This window comes from Topomyia yanbarensis, chromosome 2 (assembly GCF_030247195.1).
Source record: "Topomyia yanbarensis strain Yona2022 chromosome 2, ASM3024719v1, whole genome shotgun sequence".
Classification (NCBI taxonomy): domain Eukaryota; kingdom Metazoa; phylum Arthropoda; class Insecta; order Diptera; family Culicidae; genus Topomyia; species Topomyia yanbarensis.
In genome coordinates this window covers 226,324,640-226,343,718 of record NC_080671.1, presented here as the reverse complement: position 1 = coordinate 226,343,718, position 19,079 = coordinate 226,324,640, and the positions used below count along the sequence as shown (strand labels likewise).

The 19,079-nt window shown below is 36.7% G+C and overlaps 1 protein-coding gene across 2 annotated transcripts in view; it reads left to right on the top strand.

Moving 5' to 3' along the window:
* The window catches only part of LOC131682938 (transcription factor HNF-4 homolog), a 442,320-nt gene that overhangs the window by 301,776 nt on the left and 121,465 nt on the right, over nt 1-19,079 (top strand). For both annotated transcript variants that reach the window (XM_058964747.1, XM_058964748.1), the window contains one exon: nt 18,810-18,909. In XM_058964747.1, coding sequence (XP_058820730.1) covers nt 18,810-18,909 — 100 coding nt within the window. The remainder of the gene's footprint in view (nt 1-18,809; nt 18,910-19,079) is intronic.

Sequence of the window (19,079 nt, the reverse complement as noted above, 5' to 3'; positions counted from 1 at the left end):
TCCATTCTACACAGCAAAACCATCCGAGAACGAGTTACAAGGAATCAATACTTCTCATGCTCTGAAAAAATGTTGTGTCATTCCTCACAAAAACAAAAATTCATGTTAAAAATTCGAACTGCAAAAAACCCACCTTCTCTAACTTTGATCCGAAGATACTACAATAGAGCTCTCCAACAAAAAAAATCCTAAGATGTTGATTTGAGTGTTTCTCTGAGGCCTACCATCATATTGTAAATGTTCTCAATCGTTTTAATATCTGAAGAGAGTGATAAGTGTCATAAGAAATGTCTCATCACACTATTAGGTTATTAAACGCGTTTTTCATATTATTTTTAAATACAACACAGAATTTCATCAAGATGTAACATTTGAAAATTGTCTTACATTACATAATGTTCGTAAAATAAATAAATAAATAAGTTTTCGTTATATTCTTGAATTGTTTAAATTGTATAAATAGGATATTAAGTGATGTTTTATCATGACAATATCATTAGTATGTAGTCTTACAGTTGACATTTATGAACTGCATGCGTTTCTTTTAATCTTTGCAATGTATAAATTGTAGATTGTGGATCAAACCTTACTTCTCGACTTAGGAGAGATAAACCACTTTGTTTCAACTCTCCTCGATGATGAACTTCTAGTCTTATGGTAATGTTATAATCACAATAACGTTCTTGAACTAATAATAATAATCAAGATTCTTCTTTCCTGAATTGAGAACAGTGATCAACATTCTCAATTTATTAGGTTTAGGTCATTTATAGCCGCAGAATATGCATTTGTTCTCATTGTTTACTCCTATCAGCTTTTGAAGCTTGAAGCGATGTGATCATAATTCAAAATAAACCAAACACTACCGATATGGACACCAAAATACCTAATTTCTTAAACCCGTTTCACTTGTAGTCATAAATAGTATCACTGCCCGATCAGAAAGAAATAACAAAATTATTACAGAATGTGTTACTTTGTTATGATAACAAGTTGTGTTATAACTCTGGTCTCGTTAGTTGGTAAAATAACAGAAAACATAACAGAAATTCTTCTAGTATATATCAAAAATATGACAACCTGTGATAGGCTTCTATTAGAATTATAACAAATTTTGTTAGGTTCTCCCTCGGCTAATATAGCTTGTATTACCTATTGTATAGTATCAACAAATTTAGCGTGCAGGTCTAAAAATAGAATAGAAAAATAAGGCGTACACATACAATAAGGCAGTTTGGCAGCAAAAAGTTTCATGTAGCAAAAGCTTTTTATAGTTTGGTCAAAAGGTTGCATACATGCTGGCTGATTGTTATTACGAATATATGACACGCTGATGGTTGTTTGTGGATTATAGCAATTTGAACTTGGGTATTCTGAGTTGTATGTGGATGTTTCCTGCATGAACCAACGACGTTGCTTTCGACTGATGTTTAATGTTAGCATAATATTCCTCGAACCCGTCAAGGGCAAAACGATTATAGATGCATCTTGTTTCCAGAACGCACACATTGAACTTTGTCAAAGCCTAAGAACTGTTTGTTTTCCTTGTGTCATACGCTTTGTTTTCATGCAGTTTTACTAACTACTACTGCTGCCTATATTACGATAGACTGGATAGCTTTATAGTATCTTTGCAGATTTTTTTTGTAAAACTTTTATTGTTCTGGTTTCTAATTTTTAATTACATGTCAAATAAAACTTATAGCTACCCGATCAGAAAGACATAACTGAAGGCTATCAAATTTATATCTCATGTTGATATTTATTACTCACTGTGTTATTTTTGTGATATCCCTATCAGCAAGGCAAGCAAACTTATATCAAGATTATATCTTCTGGTGATATCATTGAACTGCTAATATGATTTTAATGTACGCATATAACGATGATGTTATAATATATTACATATTCTTTAACAATTATCTTTGAACGCTAACTGTAAACTGTAAAGCGGGCAAATGACCAGTCGGTTAAAGCCCCAATAAACAAATCGATCGATCAACTGTGAATGATTGTTATATTACACCAATGATCGTCTATTTGCTAATACGCTGAAGCCTCTTTTTATGCGTATTTATTTAACTTTTTAAAGCAAATTTTCGAAGTTTTTATTGATTTCCATATATTTGCGTTTTCCACATGGACATTCAAAGTTCCACGAGAATAGATAAGTTTTAGATGCAAGAGGTCGGAAAACTTGAAAATAAGGTGTTTAACTTACTTGGTTGCATTTTGATTAAGAGATTACCTTTTTGTGAGATACTCGTCTGACACGCAATTTCGAATATGTGGCTTATGATTTCAATGTTGAAGTCTTTATTCAAAAAGTTTTGGAGTCGCAAAGATATTAACAAGCTATTCTAAAGAATATAATTTTCATATAAAACTTATTTTAAAGAAGATGCAGGAAGTATCAAGCACTCCAGATAAAATAAAGAAGCGCGGATTCAAATAAAAAAGCATTTTTAAATTTTTTATGGTTTAGTTAAATGATTCTATAAAATTTTTGCTTTTAATTAATTGTGTATATTGCGAAAACGAATTTTCAGAATTTAAAAAACTGTTTGATATATACTGATTTCCACAATACCGTTATGAATTTTGAGGATCTTCGAGGATCTTCAGTCCGATTTTTTTCAATTTATGCGGGTTTTTCATAAACAACCGAAACTTGTCTAGTTTTGTGAGTATCTGATTTTGTGCGTTCTCCGAATTACCAAAGCATTGTAATTTCTTTTATTTCAACCCCCGCATAAAAATGGTTAAGTTTGAGATTGAGTATCTTTTCATTCCACCTAAGACAGTTTGACATTTACAATGAACTGACAATTACTTTGAATGCGCATTTGTACTAGGGGAGACTGAGGAGACTTGATCCCCGGGGAGACTTGATCCCATCATTGTAACTCAAAGGCGGATCAGAATACATTAATCGAATATACTAGAAAGTTGCGCAGCTTTATCTAAACATAAGTTTTTTTAACACAAAAAAATAAATTGGACATGTGTTACCAAATTTTTACCGATTCAAAGGAAAAAATCTCAGAAGAACTGAAGAAGATTTATCTTCTAAATTTTCAAACTTTTATACAATTGATAAAGTCACCCGCTACATACTATACTTTTGCATACAGAATTACAGGAGAATATCAATTATGTGAATACGTTATGATTGAGCTGATTTTTTTTTGTTCAACTATACTTGTACTAAAGTTTGCTGAAATAGATGCCATGGGTTCACTTGATCCCTTCAAATTCGTGGAGATTTGATCCCCTACACACCACTGAAAATAACCAAATTCACACCAGAACAATTGAAGTAATTGTTGTCATAAAATAATAAAAAATACTGTCAAAAATGAACGCTTCTTCGTACAGAAACTTAACTGTAATTGTTTACTACAGTATACGTAGCAACCATGCATCCCACATTTGACGTTCCTCAACCATAATAACGACAGCTTTCAAATAAATGCACAGAGATTTTGGGAATTCGTAAAAAAAACTTGTGAGAGATGCGTAATTGAATATTTTACGGTGACGTCACAAATGAACTGAGTGTTCATTTTTGACAGTTCGCTTGTACTGTTTACTTGGACTTAGAAAAATTCTTTACGATTTGCTTCGAGTGAATCTAGTCGTCCACAAATTTTTCTAAGTCCATGTAAACAGTACAAGCGAACTGTCAACAAAAGTGAGGTTAACTGTTTCAGTAAAGAACCTTATATGTAGTAACAAAAATAGTAATATGTAATCACAACAATTTTATCAATACCACAATACATTTATAACATTGAATGGGGTTAGGTACCTATTTTTGTCCTATTAGGGAGGGTACCACATTATTTCATTATTAATTTTATTATTTCAGCTTCTTTGCTTTGTTATTAGGAGCCATTTTTTATTTCGATTATAGAGGTTTTAGCCTTAAGGTCATTCGCCTCTTATTAAGAGCCAATATAATAACAAAATTGTCTTGAGAATGGCGAAAATCTTCTGTTTGAGCGCAGCAAAAACTCTAATCGAGTACCCCAATTATCGCAACACCATTTGAGCCAATGCGTTGAGCAAAGATGGCAGACGCTGCTCTAACCAAAGGCTTCAGATGAGTAGGATGATAATAGAAAAAGGGTAAAAATAGGCTTATTACCCTTAATGCTCTTTTAAACACGTTTTCAAAAAATAATCAAGTGTCCCGAAATTAGGAATCGAGTCTCCACTAATCAAAGAATTTTCCAGTTTTTTGTTGTTTTCCAAAAATGCTCATAGCTCATGTCCAGTATAATATTTCCATGTAATTTTTTTATGATTATCAGTCAACCCTAGAAACAATATAAAACTACAAAAAATACATAGTTTTTGTATCATTCCACGGAGTAGGATTGAAAAATAAAAAAAGGGTTCAAGTCTCCTCAGTCTCCCCTAATGTTTCCGTTGTATGCGATGGTGCTTCGTTCGTCTTAAAAAAACATCGAACTAACAAATTTTCGTAATAATCAAGATACTTGATTCATTTTGTAGAAAGTTAAAATGTAATAATGCGACCTGTGCAAATTGTTGAAAACTTTAATGTAAAAATATTGAATAATTTCCTGCTTAAAACTAAGCAAAATTTAGAAATGAAAATGTATTTTAGAAAACATGAAACATATTCTAAAATTTGTCACACCGAAGAATCCTCAACAATTTCTTGAATTTTATGATTATCTGTTATAATAGATTGATAGATTGAACTATTATAAAAAATTGTATTTCTGAGAATTTATTAGATGTGAGATAATTGTACTGGTTTGCTTCATCTTCCCCATTTTAAAAATGCCAATAACAAAACCCCAAAGGCGACTTTACTTGAAATCTCAAAATGCAAGCCTCAAAACTTTGGTATTTGTTTCTTTGAATCTATTAGGAATCATAAGTAACATTTGTCGTATTCTCCGTAAAATAATGTAGGTAAATTATCCGCTAAATGTTACCATATCGTATCGACATTATTCCTAAAAATCGTGTAAATCATGTTAACGTACAAGAGAAGCACCGAAGCGCACTATTCAGAATCTAAAAATAGCCTAACTTTCCTAATCTGAAAAGATATTATAAAGCTATTCAGTCTATCGTAATATAGGCAGCTGTAGTAGTGAGCAAAACTGTATGAAAACAAAGCGTATTATACAAGGAAAACAAACAGTCCTTTGGCTTTGGCAAAGTTCAATGTGTGCGTTCTGGAAACATCTTCTGCATATATAATCGTTTTGCCCTTGACGAATGCGTAGAATATTATGCTAACATTAAACATCGGTCGAAAGCAACATCGTTGGTTCATGCAGGAAACATCCTCATAAAACTCAGAATACCCAGGTTCAAATCGCTATATCCACTAATAACAATCAGCGTGTCATATATTCTATTCATAATAACAATCAGCCAGCATGTATGCAATCATTTGACAAAACTATAGAAAGCTTTTGCTACATGAAGCTTTTTGCTTCCAACCGAAAAGCGCCTTAATGTATGCTATATTTTTCTATTTTATTCTATTTTTAAACCTGCACGCTAAATTCGTTGATACTATACAATAGGTAATAAAAGCTATATTGGCCGTGGGAGAACATAACAAATTTTGTTATAATTCTGATAGAAGCCTATCACAGGTTGTCATATTTTTGATATATACTAGTAGAATTTCTGTTATGTTTTCTGTTATTTTACCAACTAACGAGACCAAATTAATAACACAACTTGTTATCATAACAAAGTAACTCAGTCTGTAATAATTTTGTTATTTCTTTCTGATCGGGTATTTACATTCTTCTCATTTGCTGGTACGCTTGTCATGTAGCATATCATTGACGAAATTTCTTTGAGGATTTGCTGGCGGGTGCGTCTATTTTGTTGTTGGAAAACCGGGTATATCCAGTCCTCATGTTGCAGCTGTAAAAGCCGTCGATCCATGCCCAGAAAAACGCTTCGTTGGTAAGTCCAAATGAGTTTGTTTTCGCTGCATTTAAATAGGTGGTGCTCGATGCTATCCGTCTGACCAGGACAAGTGTTGCAGTTAGAGTCAGCTCTCCTGTTCACCCTATACAAAAACTCGTTGGTTACAATTTTGCGATGTACCACAGAAAACCACATTGATCGTTGGTGTGAGTTTAAAAATTTGGAGTGAATGTTTTTAAAGATTGTCTTCCAATCACGTTGAGGATTTTCCCGTACTATTTTTGGCTCCTTTAGCTGTTTTAAAAAGTGGTGGTATATTGTACTTGAATCCGGTGCTCTAGCTATTTCTTCGGTCAGGAATGCTGTCTCTTTGACTACTGTTCGGATGTGCTCGTATTTTCGTGGAATGCACGACAAATTTGGAGGATTTGCGTTGTGCTCTAGAAAACTCCACAAAAAGGGTAGATCCGATCCGATTTGTATCATGCGGTTGGTTAGCAGGGCCTTTGCTTTGATGGACGGTGAATGTAAATTTAAACCACCTTGGCATTTTGGGAGTATTAGTGTTTCGAAGGCAATTCTGGTCCAATTCTTCCCGTACCACAGGAAGGAGCCGATCCGCGAAATGAATTTTCCAGCGTATTTATTCGGTAGGGGGATCACTGATGCCGTGAACCAGATTTTCGACGTTACGAACGTGTTCAGCAAAATTATTTTCTGTATGAGATTTAGATTTCTGGAGTTGTTCATCCACATACATGTTTGTACTCCCCGTAGTACCGCAATCCAATTTTGTTCAACCGTGCTCGAGAAGTCTTCCGCGAAGTGTATTCCGAGAATTTTCACTGAAGTCTGCGTTTGCAACCACTCACTTTGTGGTGTCATATCCAATAAACCGATCCTCAAGGCTTTTGTTTTCTGGGTGTTGAGTTTTGCTCCTGAAACAGCTGTGAAGTCAGCAAAGATGTTTATGATTGCGAGTAGCTGAGATTCACTTTCGATGAACATGGAGATATCATCCGCATATGCATTTAATACTGCGCGAGGGAATTGTCTCCGCAGCTTATCAAGCAATGGTTGTAGGTAGATGACAAACAGAATCATTGAGAGTGGGTCACCTTGGCGCACTGACCTTTGAATTTTGATCTCACTTCCCAATTTACCGTTGACCAGAACTCTCGAGAAACTATTATTCATACAGAACATGAGGAGGTTTATCAGTTCCGGATTGAAATTCATTTGTTCCATGGTTCTTGCAAGAAAGTTGTACTCCACTCTATCGAAGGCATGATCGAGGTCAAATGCTACCAACATCGAGTTTCCATGCTGTTGTTTTAGCTCACAAATGCGGTCCAGTATGCGGGCGGTAGCCTCAAAAATGTTCCGCTTTCCGTTGCAGCTTTTTTGATTTTTTGATAACACCAGTGGAAGGAGGGGACTTATTCTGTTCTTCAGTATCCTAGTGAAGATTTTGTAGTCAGCGTTCAGAAGTGAAATCGGCCTGTACGATTTTACGCTGTCGTCGCTTTTCTTCTTTTTGACTAGCACAATGACACCGTCAAAAAACTCCTTAGGGGCTTGAGAGGACAAGGCTTCATTTATTATAAAGGTGAACTCTCGCTGAATTACTTGCCACGATTTTAAATAAAATTCCTTTGGTAGACCGTCAATGCCAGGAGATTTGCGTGAGCTGCTTGCTTTAATTGCTTGTAAAATCTCGTTGGATGAAATTTCACTCACTATACGCTGGTTGTCCTCATTGTCGTTTGCGATGCGTTGTGTTGGGTTGAAATTTTCGTTTACTGTAGTATGCGTGGAGGAGTACAGATTCGCGAAATATTCCTGTACGCTTTGGCGTATTTCATTAGGCTCCCTTATAGTATCAGCGTCAATCTGCAGCGTTTTGATCGAAGTTTCAGCTCGTCGAGTCTTTTGATTTGCTACGTGGAATATTGATGTACTTTCGCCTCCGATGTATGCTTCGTTCCAACTCCTTGTTTGTTGTGCATAGTTTCGTTGAAGCGACAGCATTTTCCCTTTAATGTGGTTGATAGCACTTAGCTGGCTGGAATCGCCATAATAGCGGTCATAGGATGAACGAAGCAGAGCATAATACAATTCCATTGTGTCGCAGAAGGAACGTCTTTTTATCGATGCTTTCCATTTGAGGAAGGAAATAAGTTTTGGTTTAACGTATTTGATCCACCAATCGATCCAGGTGCGGTAATTCCTTCGGTTTCTTGTCCAATAAGCCCATTTGACGTGAAGTTCATCTATAACTGCTGGATCGTTTACTAAACTTGGGTGCATACGCCATACACCCCGACCTGGTGGATTCCCGAGCGTGGGAAGCACTGTGCGGATAATGTATGCTTTATGATCCGAGAAGGCGGTTGCAGCAAAATGTGCTGTTCTTATCCACTCGCGTATGTTGGGAGTGAGAAGAATCCGGTCTATCCTGGAGGCAGAGTCAGATCTGATGAAAGAAAATTCGACATGTTGACGATGTATAAGCTCTCAGCTGTCGTCAACTCCTGAGGCAACCATGAATCTTTTAAGCATTGGACTGTGTGTATTTGAACCGGTGGCGTCTTTTTGATTCACTACAGAGTTGAAATCACCCCCGATGATTGCAGTGTTCGTTGCATTGTAGAAGTAGTATGGTAGCACATTGTTGTAGAAATTCTCCCGAGCGTTTCTATTTTGCGTTCCCGACGGGGCATAAACGTTAATGAAAGTAACATCATTTATCCGTGCGCTGATTATTCTTGAATCTATGCTTCTATCAATGTGAGTGAATGAGAAAAAATTTCGTGCTGCAATCGCTGTTCCTCTTCTGTGCTCGTCCACATTATACTCAATGTTGAAACCTGGTATGCTGAGGCTTGTCGTTGCCACCTCTTGCAGAAAGATAATATCTAGTTCAGCAGACCGGATGAAGGAATTCAGGGCATCAAGCTTTGTTCCGTTTGTCACTGCGTTCATGTTGATTGTAGCAATCTTGTAGCTCATCATATCAGCCATTTCCATTGTAGAGAGGGTGGTTCGTTGGCATGTTTGCGCGACGAGCTAAAAGTTGTCACGATAGTGGCAGGAACACGAAGACCTTCGAAGCAATTTATGGAGGCGGCAGTAGCAGCGAGAGCTGAGAATGGTGAAATTTTGCTGAGGATGGCAGTATCATATGTTGCTTCGGCGGGACATATACTGCCCAAAATGCTTACCGAGGAAACTGAAATCGATGCTGTCATATTCGTTCTATGCAAAGTTCCATCACAGCGTGCGGACGCTTGTAGAGAGTTCGATTGATTGCCCCGACAGGCCGGACAGCTGATGGGTGCCGTTGTGATGTCTACGTGAACTTGGAATGATGGAAGCAGGGAGGCAATAGGCGCAGCTTGCATATCCATTTTGTTGCTGCGGTGTTGAGACAAGCAGCTAGTCAAAATTTTTCCGGCGATGGTCGCTTGCATAAACATTTGAGCGTTGCAAGATTGAGACGGATGGTTAACGAGTGAAACTGCAGCAAAATAATACTGCCTCCTGCATTTGTTCACGTTTGGTTGACACGACGAATAGTAGCAGGGCTCAGCAGCAACGGGGGAGCTGGGAACGGTGAAAACTTGTTGAGGATGGCAGTATCTAAATTGTCTTCGACGGGACATATACTGTCCAAAATGCTTACCGGGGTAGCCAGAATCTTTGCTTGCAGATCCAGTTTGTTGCGAGGCAAACACAGTTAAGGTATTTTGCCTTCTGCATTTGTTTATCTCTCGCCGACACGATGAATAATAACAGGGCTCAGCGGCATCACGAGAAGAATAGCCGGGCGGTTTCCGAAACATCAAATGATTGCCCCGACAGGACGGAAAACTGGTGGGTGCAGTTGTGGTGGCGACGTGAGCTGGGAGCAATTGAAGCAGGGAATCGAAATACGCTGCTTGCACACCCAGTTTATTGTTGCAGTGTTGAGACGCGTATATTTTCAAATTTTCCTTAACGGCAGGTGTTTGCATAATCATTTGAATGTTGCTCCAACTGCACGGGTAGTTGACGAATGCAAACGCAGTATATGTATACTGCATTCTGCATTTGTTTTTAATTCGCGGACTCGACGAATAGTAGCAGGGTACAGCAGGAGCGGGGAAAGCTGCGAACGGTGAAAACTTGCTGAGGTTGGTAGTATCAAGAATTGCTTCGGCGGGACATATACTGTCCAAAATGCTTACCGAGGAAACTAAAAACACTGCTGGCATATTCGTTTTCCGCAAAGTTCTATCACAGCAGACGGACGATTGCAGAAGCATTGAATGATTGCCCCAATAGGACGGACAGCTGGTGGGTGCCGTTGTGTTGTCAATGTGAACTGGGAACGGTGGGAACAGGGAAGCAAAAGGCGCTGCTGGCATATCCAGTTTGTTGCTGCAGTATTGAGACGGGTAGCTATCCAAAATTTGTCCGGCGATGGACGCTTGCATAAACATTTGAGTGTTGCACAATCGAGACGGATGGTTGACGAGTGAAACTGCAGCAAAATAATACTGCCTCCTGCATTTGTTCATGTTTGGTTGACACGACGAATAGTAGCAGGGCTCAGCAGCAGCGGGGGAGCTGGGAACGGTGGAAACTGGCTGAAGGTGGCAGTATCTAAATTTGCTTCGACGGGACATATACTGTCCAAAATGCTTACCGGGGCAACCAGAATCTCTGCTTGCAGATCTAGTTTGTTGCGAGGCAATTGACAATGGTTCTTGCAGATTTCTATCCTTTACGTTGTGTTGGAATTTACGGTTGTTTCGAAATACGTCGGTGGCGAGAGCAGGTAAAAAGTTAGCACTCCTTTTTTGGCAGAGATGAAACCAGTTATAGGTAGCAGTGGTGAAAGGCGGAGAGGAATAAACTATCACATTCGTTTTTTTGTTGTTTATATGACGAGGCTGGTTTAGGTTGGTTTTCCTACTTATTGTTTGTTGCGCGAAGTCGATCGAGTGAGATGTGGCTCTAGCCGTGTTTCGAGCCGGGATGGTCTTTTTTCGTTGTTCTTCCTTTCATTTTCAAGAGGTGATGCCGGTCTTTTTGTGTTCACTGTGCTTGTTTTGTTTTTATCTGCGCTCAATTCGTTGCTTTCGTCTGCGAAGCCGGCAAACGGACTCGTAATGTTTACGATTTGACAATCGTTCGTAGATTGGGAAGTACTAATAGTCTCTGCTTGTTGCTGACCACTGCTCTGAGGTGATGGCTCGTCTACCATTGCGGTATCACTACCAGCCAAAGATATGTTTGACCCATGGTGAGGTGCGCCTTTTTTTAACCCTGCGGAGCTGGCATTTGGCTGACGAAAAGTTTGCTGCTGAAACGACCGGCTGTCACCGTTTTTTACAATTTCGGCCAGTGTTAAACGACCGCTGACGCTCGGTTTCATAGATTTTGCATACTCAGAGCACTTTTGAGCATAGTGAACTCGTCGATTGCAATGTTTGCATGTGGCGACTTGACCTTTGTAGGTTATGAGAGTCATAGTCGTGTCCACCGTCACATATGACGGTATCGGTTTAACAAGTTTCATTCGCATTATCCTAACTCCGTTTGGGACACCAGGAAAGAAATCTTTCCAGACTTCATCACGGATTGACATGATTTCACCGTACTCACGCATCCGGTATGCTAGCTGCCTGTTCGTTGTGCTCGGGCGGAGGTCATGAACTCTAACCTCAATAGATCCATCTTCCATTGACAGTGGAATGCTGTAGGATTTCCCGTCGTGTTCTAGCTGGTGCTTCATGTTGTGTTCTTGTACTATGTCCTGTGCTGTTTGAGCGGAATCGGTGCCCACGAAGACACGTCCGTTGCTGACTTGCAAGTGCTGTAGTTTAGTCGCTTCGATAGCGAGATTTTTTGTGATGAATTCTGCGATCGCGGGAAGGTTCAGTTTAGTCGGTACAACTTTGAAGTTGATGACAAATGTTTTGTCAACCGATGATGCCATATTGGCAGTTGCTGGTTCCGAATATCGGAATTAAACTTCTTTTACTATGCCGGACTAAGTCCGCGAATTTCTTGATAGAAAAACCAATATCGTTGTCGTCAAAACGCGTGTGCTCACGACAACAGTTTGCTGTCAACTGGATTAGGAAAGTAGGGCTATTTTTAAATTCTGAATACTATACCGTTTATTCAAAACGTAATATCTAACAAATGTAAACAAACTGAGTTTATTATGCCAAATAAAAGCTAAGCATTGACTCTTTATCGTCTACAAACAATAGAGAAAAATGATAACTCTTTATATGTTAATTTAATCTTAAGTCGAAATGTCACATATAGTATACCAAAGCTTTGCTAATATTTTGTAGATGTGATGTTTTGCGTTGTGATGTTTCTCCAAGTCGACTGTAGTTAGTATGTTTTTTCAATGCCAAACCTTATATCTACACTCTCGGTTGCAATACAGCACATGAAGTATATCACAACTACAAGCCCGTCTCTCTAAACGTCACAGTAAAATGTACCATCTACAAACGGAGTAGCCAAGACCACATATGTAAAAGAGCATAATAGCAAAAGTGATCGGCAAAATGTAATAAAATAATAGTTATCAATTATCTCTCTATTATCTTCGCGAAAAACATGTAATATGCTTATACGACCCTGCAATGAGTAAATGCAGAGGTGATAGTAGGATTAATAGCTTTCTGTGTGCTTTAATTTTTAAATAAATTTGAAAGTTGCAAGTTTTGCACGCGATTTTCTCCGTTTGACGTTTCTGTTAGATATGATGTAATGAAAAAACGATCTAGAATAGTGCACTTCGGCGCTTCTCTTGTACGTTAACATGTTTTACACGATTTTTAGTAATAATGTCGATGCGATATGGTAACATTGAGCGGATAATTTACGTACATTATTTAACGGAGAATACGACAAATGTTATTTATGATTCCGAATAGATTCAAAGAAATATCAAAGTTTTGAGGTTTGCATTTTGAGATTTCAAGAAAAGTTGCTTTTGGGGTTTTGTTATTAGCACTTTTAATATGGGGAAGATTAAGCAAGCCAGTACAATTACCTCAACCTACCAAATTTCTAGAAATACAAATTTTACGGTAGTGCAATCTATCAACTCCGAATATTATAACAGATACTTAGAAAATTCAAGAAATTGTTGAGGATTCTTCGGTGTGACGAATTCTAGAATATTTCACGTCTTTCTAAAATACATTTTCCATTCTAAATTTTATTTTATTTTAAGGAGAATTATTCAATATTTTACATTAAAGTTTTTAGCTACTTCAAGCATTATTTAAAACACATTTAAATTGTAACAGCGAACAATAATACCAGCTGGAATATGTATATAATCAGAGATTTCTAGGCCATTTTCAAGTATTAATAGCTTTATGCAGCACACTCACAAATATAAGTCTTTCAATAATTTGAACACGTCGCCTTATTTTTTTTAACTTTCTACAAAATGAAGTATCTTGATTATTACGAAAATTTGTTAGCTCGATGATTTTTTTAAGAGAAACCATCAAATACAGCGGAAACATTAGAACATTGCGCATTCAAAGCAATTGTCAGTTCAACCGTAAAATGTCAAACTTATCTTACGTGGAATGAAAAGATACAACAATCAAGCAAAATCAAACATTTTTATGCAGGGTTTAAAAAAAATGCAACGCTTTGGTAATTCGGAGAGCGCACAAATTGGACAATTTTAATTGTTTATGAAAAACCCGCATAAATTGGAGAAATCGGACTGATGATCTTCGAAGATCCTTAAAATATATAACTATATTGTAGAAATCAGTACACCAGAAAGTTTTTAAGCTCTGAAAATTCGTTTTCGCAATATGCACAATCGATTAAAATAAAATTAATTATATAACCATTTGACTAAACCATAACAAATAGTTTAAAAATGCTTTTTAATTTTAAATCGCGTTTTTTATTTCATCTGGAGTGCTTGATACTTCCTGCATCTTTTTCAAAATAACTTTTATATGAAAATTATATCTTGTTAATAACTTCCAAAACTTTTTGAATAAAGGCATTGAAATCATTAGCTCCATATTCGAAATTGTGTGTCAGGCGAGTGTCTCAAAAAATAAATAATCTCTTACTCAAAATGCAACCAAGTAAGTCAAACACCTTACTGACAAGTTTTCGACCACTTACATCCAAAACTTCCAAAATTTGCTTTAAAAAGTTGAATAACGACGCATGAAAAGAGATTTCAGCGTATTAGTAAATAGACGGTCATTTGTGTAATGTAACAATCATTCATAGTTGATTGATTGATTTGTTTCTTGGGGCTTTAACAAAATGGTCATTTGCCATCATCTTGATATATGTTTGCTTGCCTTGCTGATTGGGATATCACAAAGATAACACAGTGAGTAAGAAATATCAACATGAGATATAAATTTGATAGCTTTCTGTTATGTCGTTCTGATCGGGTGGTCATATCACCCATTTTAATTGATGCAGAATGTCCTAGGGGAAGTGATCGAAAAATAATTCATAACTAAATATGTGAAAATGGGTATCCAATTTCTTGATTTTACAGTTTAGTGTTTAGGTAAAGTATCTTACTGTTATTACAGCAGAAATTCCTGCATTTGTAACCAAAATCTAACATTAATTTTTTAAACAAGTGCCAGTTTATACGTATATAAACACAGTGAAAAATAATGATTAGAATGCATGTCATTTTAAGCAATTAGCTTAGTGTGAACGAATAAAAATGACACAATTGTAATATTTGATGTTTTAGAAAACGTAATTACTTGTTTCAACTCACATCAATATATTGATGCTTTGTTGTTGATTTGCACCAGTTATTCTGACGTACCCTATTAGACAAAACATGTGCAACAAATACCGATCCTTCAAAACTAAATTAAAATTTAAAAAAAATTAAAAAGAATCAGTAAATTTAAACTTTTTTTATTCGGTACAAAGTAAACCTCCATAATCGATGGTTTTGGAGTTTAATTTCATTTGAACTCTTTAACGGTGGCAAACTAAGCAAATTTTCAGAAAAGTGCAATATTGCTTTTGTCAAAACAAGTGCAATGAGATGTGTGATGAGATCTTCAACCTCTACGACCAGGGCCGCCGAGAGGGGGGTGGTGACGGGGTGTTTCCCCCCGGGCCCGAAGTTTTGAAGGGGGCCCGAATTTTTAACGGAAACAAAAATTTTAGTCAATACTTTCAAAAAAAAAAACCTGTTTTAATCCACTTAGCGGTGCAATTGCGCCTTTCTCATTTCTCTATACTATGGCACGGAGGCTTTTTATGTTCAACACAATTGTGGAAATGTCCATTACATTCTTAGTACACTTTGCACTTATACACAATGGCTTGTCAGCCACGAACTTGATGAGCTACGTGTCGACGGTGAAACACTTGAAACAAAAAAATATTGTACTTCATTAGCCTAATCAGCATTAGATCAATGTTATCTGCTTGCTAACTCATTTTGTCATGCGGGGGTGGGTATGTGAGGAGGGCGAAAGTCCCATGAATGAACGACTCCCCAGCTTTAATTGGTATGCTTTGTGATATAGTGGTGGTTTAAAGATGATGGGGTTGAAGAGGAGGGGTATGAGGGCTGGATGGGGTGGTGGTCTGAGGGGTGATTTAAGGAGATTTTTAAGGGAGGGGAGTGAACAGTAGCGGGGGTTGTAACCCCTCTCCTTAAACCATCAACTACGCCCCTGTTAAAATCCAGAAACCTTATGCGAGTCAAAAAAAATTTGGCCCTCCGGGATTAGGTTGACGTTTTTCAGAGTGATTTCGTAACCTTTCTATATGAGAAAGGCAAAAATGTCGGCCTATTTGAAAGGGAATTTTTTCGTTTTACCTTTATTATAATTTACTTTTAACATTTCTCGCAAAGATATTTTCCCATGCCAAAATGATCGATATAATATCCGAAGATACCACAATAGAACTAAATACTGGTCGCAGTGGTTCGTCTCCAACAAAAAAAATCCTAAGATGTTGATTTGAGTGTTTCTCTGAGGCCTACCACTGTCCCATGTAGTATGTTTTATCAAAAACATCACGAATCATCATGTTGTAAATGTTCTCAATCGTTCTAATATCTGAAGAGAGTGATAAGTGTCATAAGAAATGTCTCATCACACTATTAGGTGATTAAACGCGTTTTTCATATTATTTTTAAATACAGCACAGAATTTCATCAAGATGTAACATTTGAAAATTGTCTTACATTACATAATGTCCGAAAAATAAATAAATAAGTTTTCGTTATATTTTTCAAATTTGTATAAATAGGATATTAAGTGATGTTTTATCATGACAATATCATTAGTATGTAGTCTTACAGTTGACATTTATGAACTGCATGCGTTTCTTTTAATCATTGCAATGTATAAATTGTAGATTGTGGATCAAGCCTTACTTCTCGACTTAGGAGAGATAAACCACTTTGTTTCGACTCTCCTCGATGATGAACTTCTAGTCTTATGGTAATGTTATAATCACAATAACGTTCTTGAACTAATAGTAATAATGAAGATTCTTCTTTCCTGAATTGAGAACAGTGATCAACATTCTCAATTTATTAGGTTTAGGTCATTTATAGCCACAGAATATGCATTTGTTCTCATTGTTTACTCCTATCAGCTTTTGAAGCTTGGAGCGATGTGATCATAATTCAAAATAAACCAAACACTACCGATATGGACACCAAATTACCTATTTTCATAAACCCGTTTCACTTGTAGTCATAAATAGTATCACTGGTCATATCACCCATTTTAATGGATGCAGAATGTCCTAGGGGAAGTGATGGAAAAATAATACTTAACTAAATATGTGAAAATGGGTATCCAATTTCTTGATTTTACAGTTTAGTGTTTAGGTAAAGTATCTTTCTGTTATTACTGCAGAAATTCCTGCATTTGTAACCACAATCTAACATTAATTTGCTAAACAAGTGTCAGTTTATACGTATATAAACACAGTGAAAAATAATGATAAGAATGCATGTCATTTTAAGCAATTAGCTTAGTGTGAACGAATAAAAATGACACAATTGTAATATTTGATGCTTTAGAAAACGTAATTACTTGTTTCAACTCACATCAATATATTGATGCTTTGTTGTTGATTTGTACCAGTTACTCTGACGTACCCTATTAGACAAAACATGTGCAACAAATACCGATCCTTCAAAATTAAATTAAAATTAAAAAAAAAAAATTAAAAAGCATCAGTATATTTAAACTTTGTTTATTCGATACAAAGTATACCTCCATAATCGATGGTTTTGGAGTTTAATTTCATTTGAATTCTTTAACGGTGGCACACTAAGCAAATTTTCAGAAAAGTGCAATATTGCTTTTGTCAAAACAAGTGCAATGAGATGTGTGATGAGATCTTCAACCTCTACGAGTCTACGACCTATAACTTGAAAAGTACAAAATCGTCTACAAAATCACTGTGGCACCGTGTAAACATCAGCTATCTCATCAGCTTAAATCATAACTTCTTTTCTTGCGGGACATCACGCAGTACTAGCGGTTTGCTCAGAAACACAAATTGTGCTTTCGCTTTTTTTTGGAGCTAGTGTCAATCCGGCGTTAACTTAGTCCTGTCATTAAGTAATTCGGATTCTGACAAGAGGAACTCGAAACACCTCTCTAATAACTAATTTGGTTATAGGATTTGTGCCCTTTACGCGCAAAAGTGATTTAGGGGAGCCCGGGGCTAGTTGGCGGTTGGGATAAGTTGGCGGAATCTCTTTTTCTCTGTTTCTATTAGACATATAGCGCTGCCCCTTTTCGTATAACTCAAGTTATGTGAAACCCGTTATCCAATGTGTTTTTGTTGCAAAACAATTTGTTTGGTGGAAGTTGTGGGTGATATTGTGTTTTCGAGCATACCAAGTAAATTTTCTAAATTTTAAATACTTTGCGTTATTTAGGGTGATTTTCAATTTATTTCTCGAATGATTGTATTTTTCTATGGCGCATGAAAAGAGCTTTCAGTATCCGTATAGATATTACACCTATCCATAAACAAAAGTTATTTTTTAAATAGTTTTTAATTAAATATGCGGTTGGGGTAAGTTGGCGGTGCTGCACGCGGGGCAAGTTGACGGTACTATTTACAGTGCAAAAAAAGACATCAAAAATTATTTCTGGAATTCACTCCAAAGTAAGAAAATCTTTTTCTTGTGTATCTCGCTAATGTAGGAGGCATTTATTCTGGCCAATTGCAGGAAGAATTTCGAAATTTTGCTTTTGAATAGGGAGTACACGTCAAAGTCAATATGCCGGGGTATTGAAACTGAAATATAATAGCAAATGTCGGTTAATATACAGTTATCTCGAAAAGACATTCAGCACGTTCCAAAAGGACCCTTGAAGTAATTGAATCTCAATTTGATTGGTCAGTTTTTGGCGCATCCTCACATACCGTTAACTTACCCCGGGGCCGGGGTAAGTTGGCGGGTTTTCCGCGTCACATATTTATGTCTCTAAAAATGGAGACAATGCATCAAACACTTTTAAAAAAAATCAGAGATATTGCCAACAGTCTGCTCTTTCATGTCGTGTGTTCTATTTTGCAAGATCCATCTACATCAAAGCGGTAAAAATTGAAAACTGAAAACACCGCCAACTAGCCCCGGTCTCCCCCAAAATATTTATTTCCTTAGTGGAAAAAATAGCTTTTATCTACATTTTTCTCCACCAAGGAGAAATATAGTATAGTAGTTTTGTTTGATTTTTTCCAGTGTATGGACTTTTACTTACCACTAAAAACCTACCCTAAAGTATTTTGTGAAATAATCATTTAAAATGTAGCGCAGCAAATTAACCATTGTAATATTGTTGCAGGCATAAGGGGTCTTAATCAACCACAAAAAATAAAAGCGTTAAGACATCAAGTCCTCAACAACTTGGAAGATTACGTGTCTGATAAACAATATGACTCCAGGTGAGTAAAAATATAAGATCTGTAGTTCACGGGTGTATTATTCTAAATATTTTATCGATCTAGTGAGAATAGGAAAACAGGCGCGAAGTGTTAAGTGAAGGACTTCATTGAACCGTTAATATTACAAGAGGTCATGGGTGAAATAAGGAGGGATGGAGCAAACGAAAAGT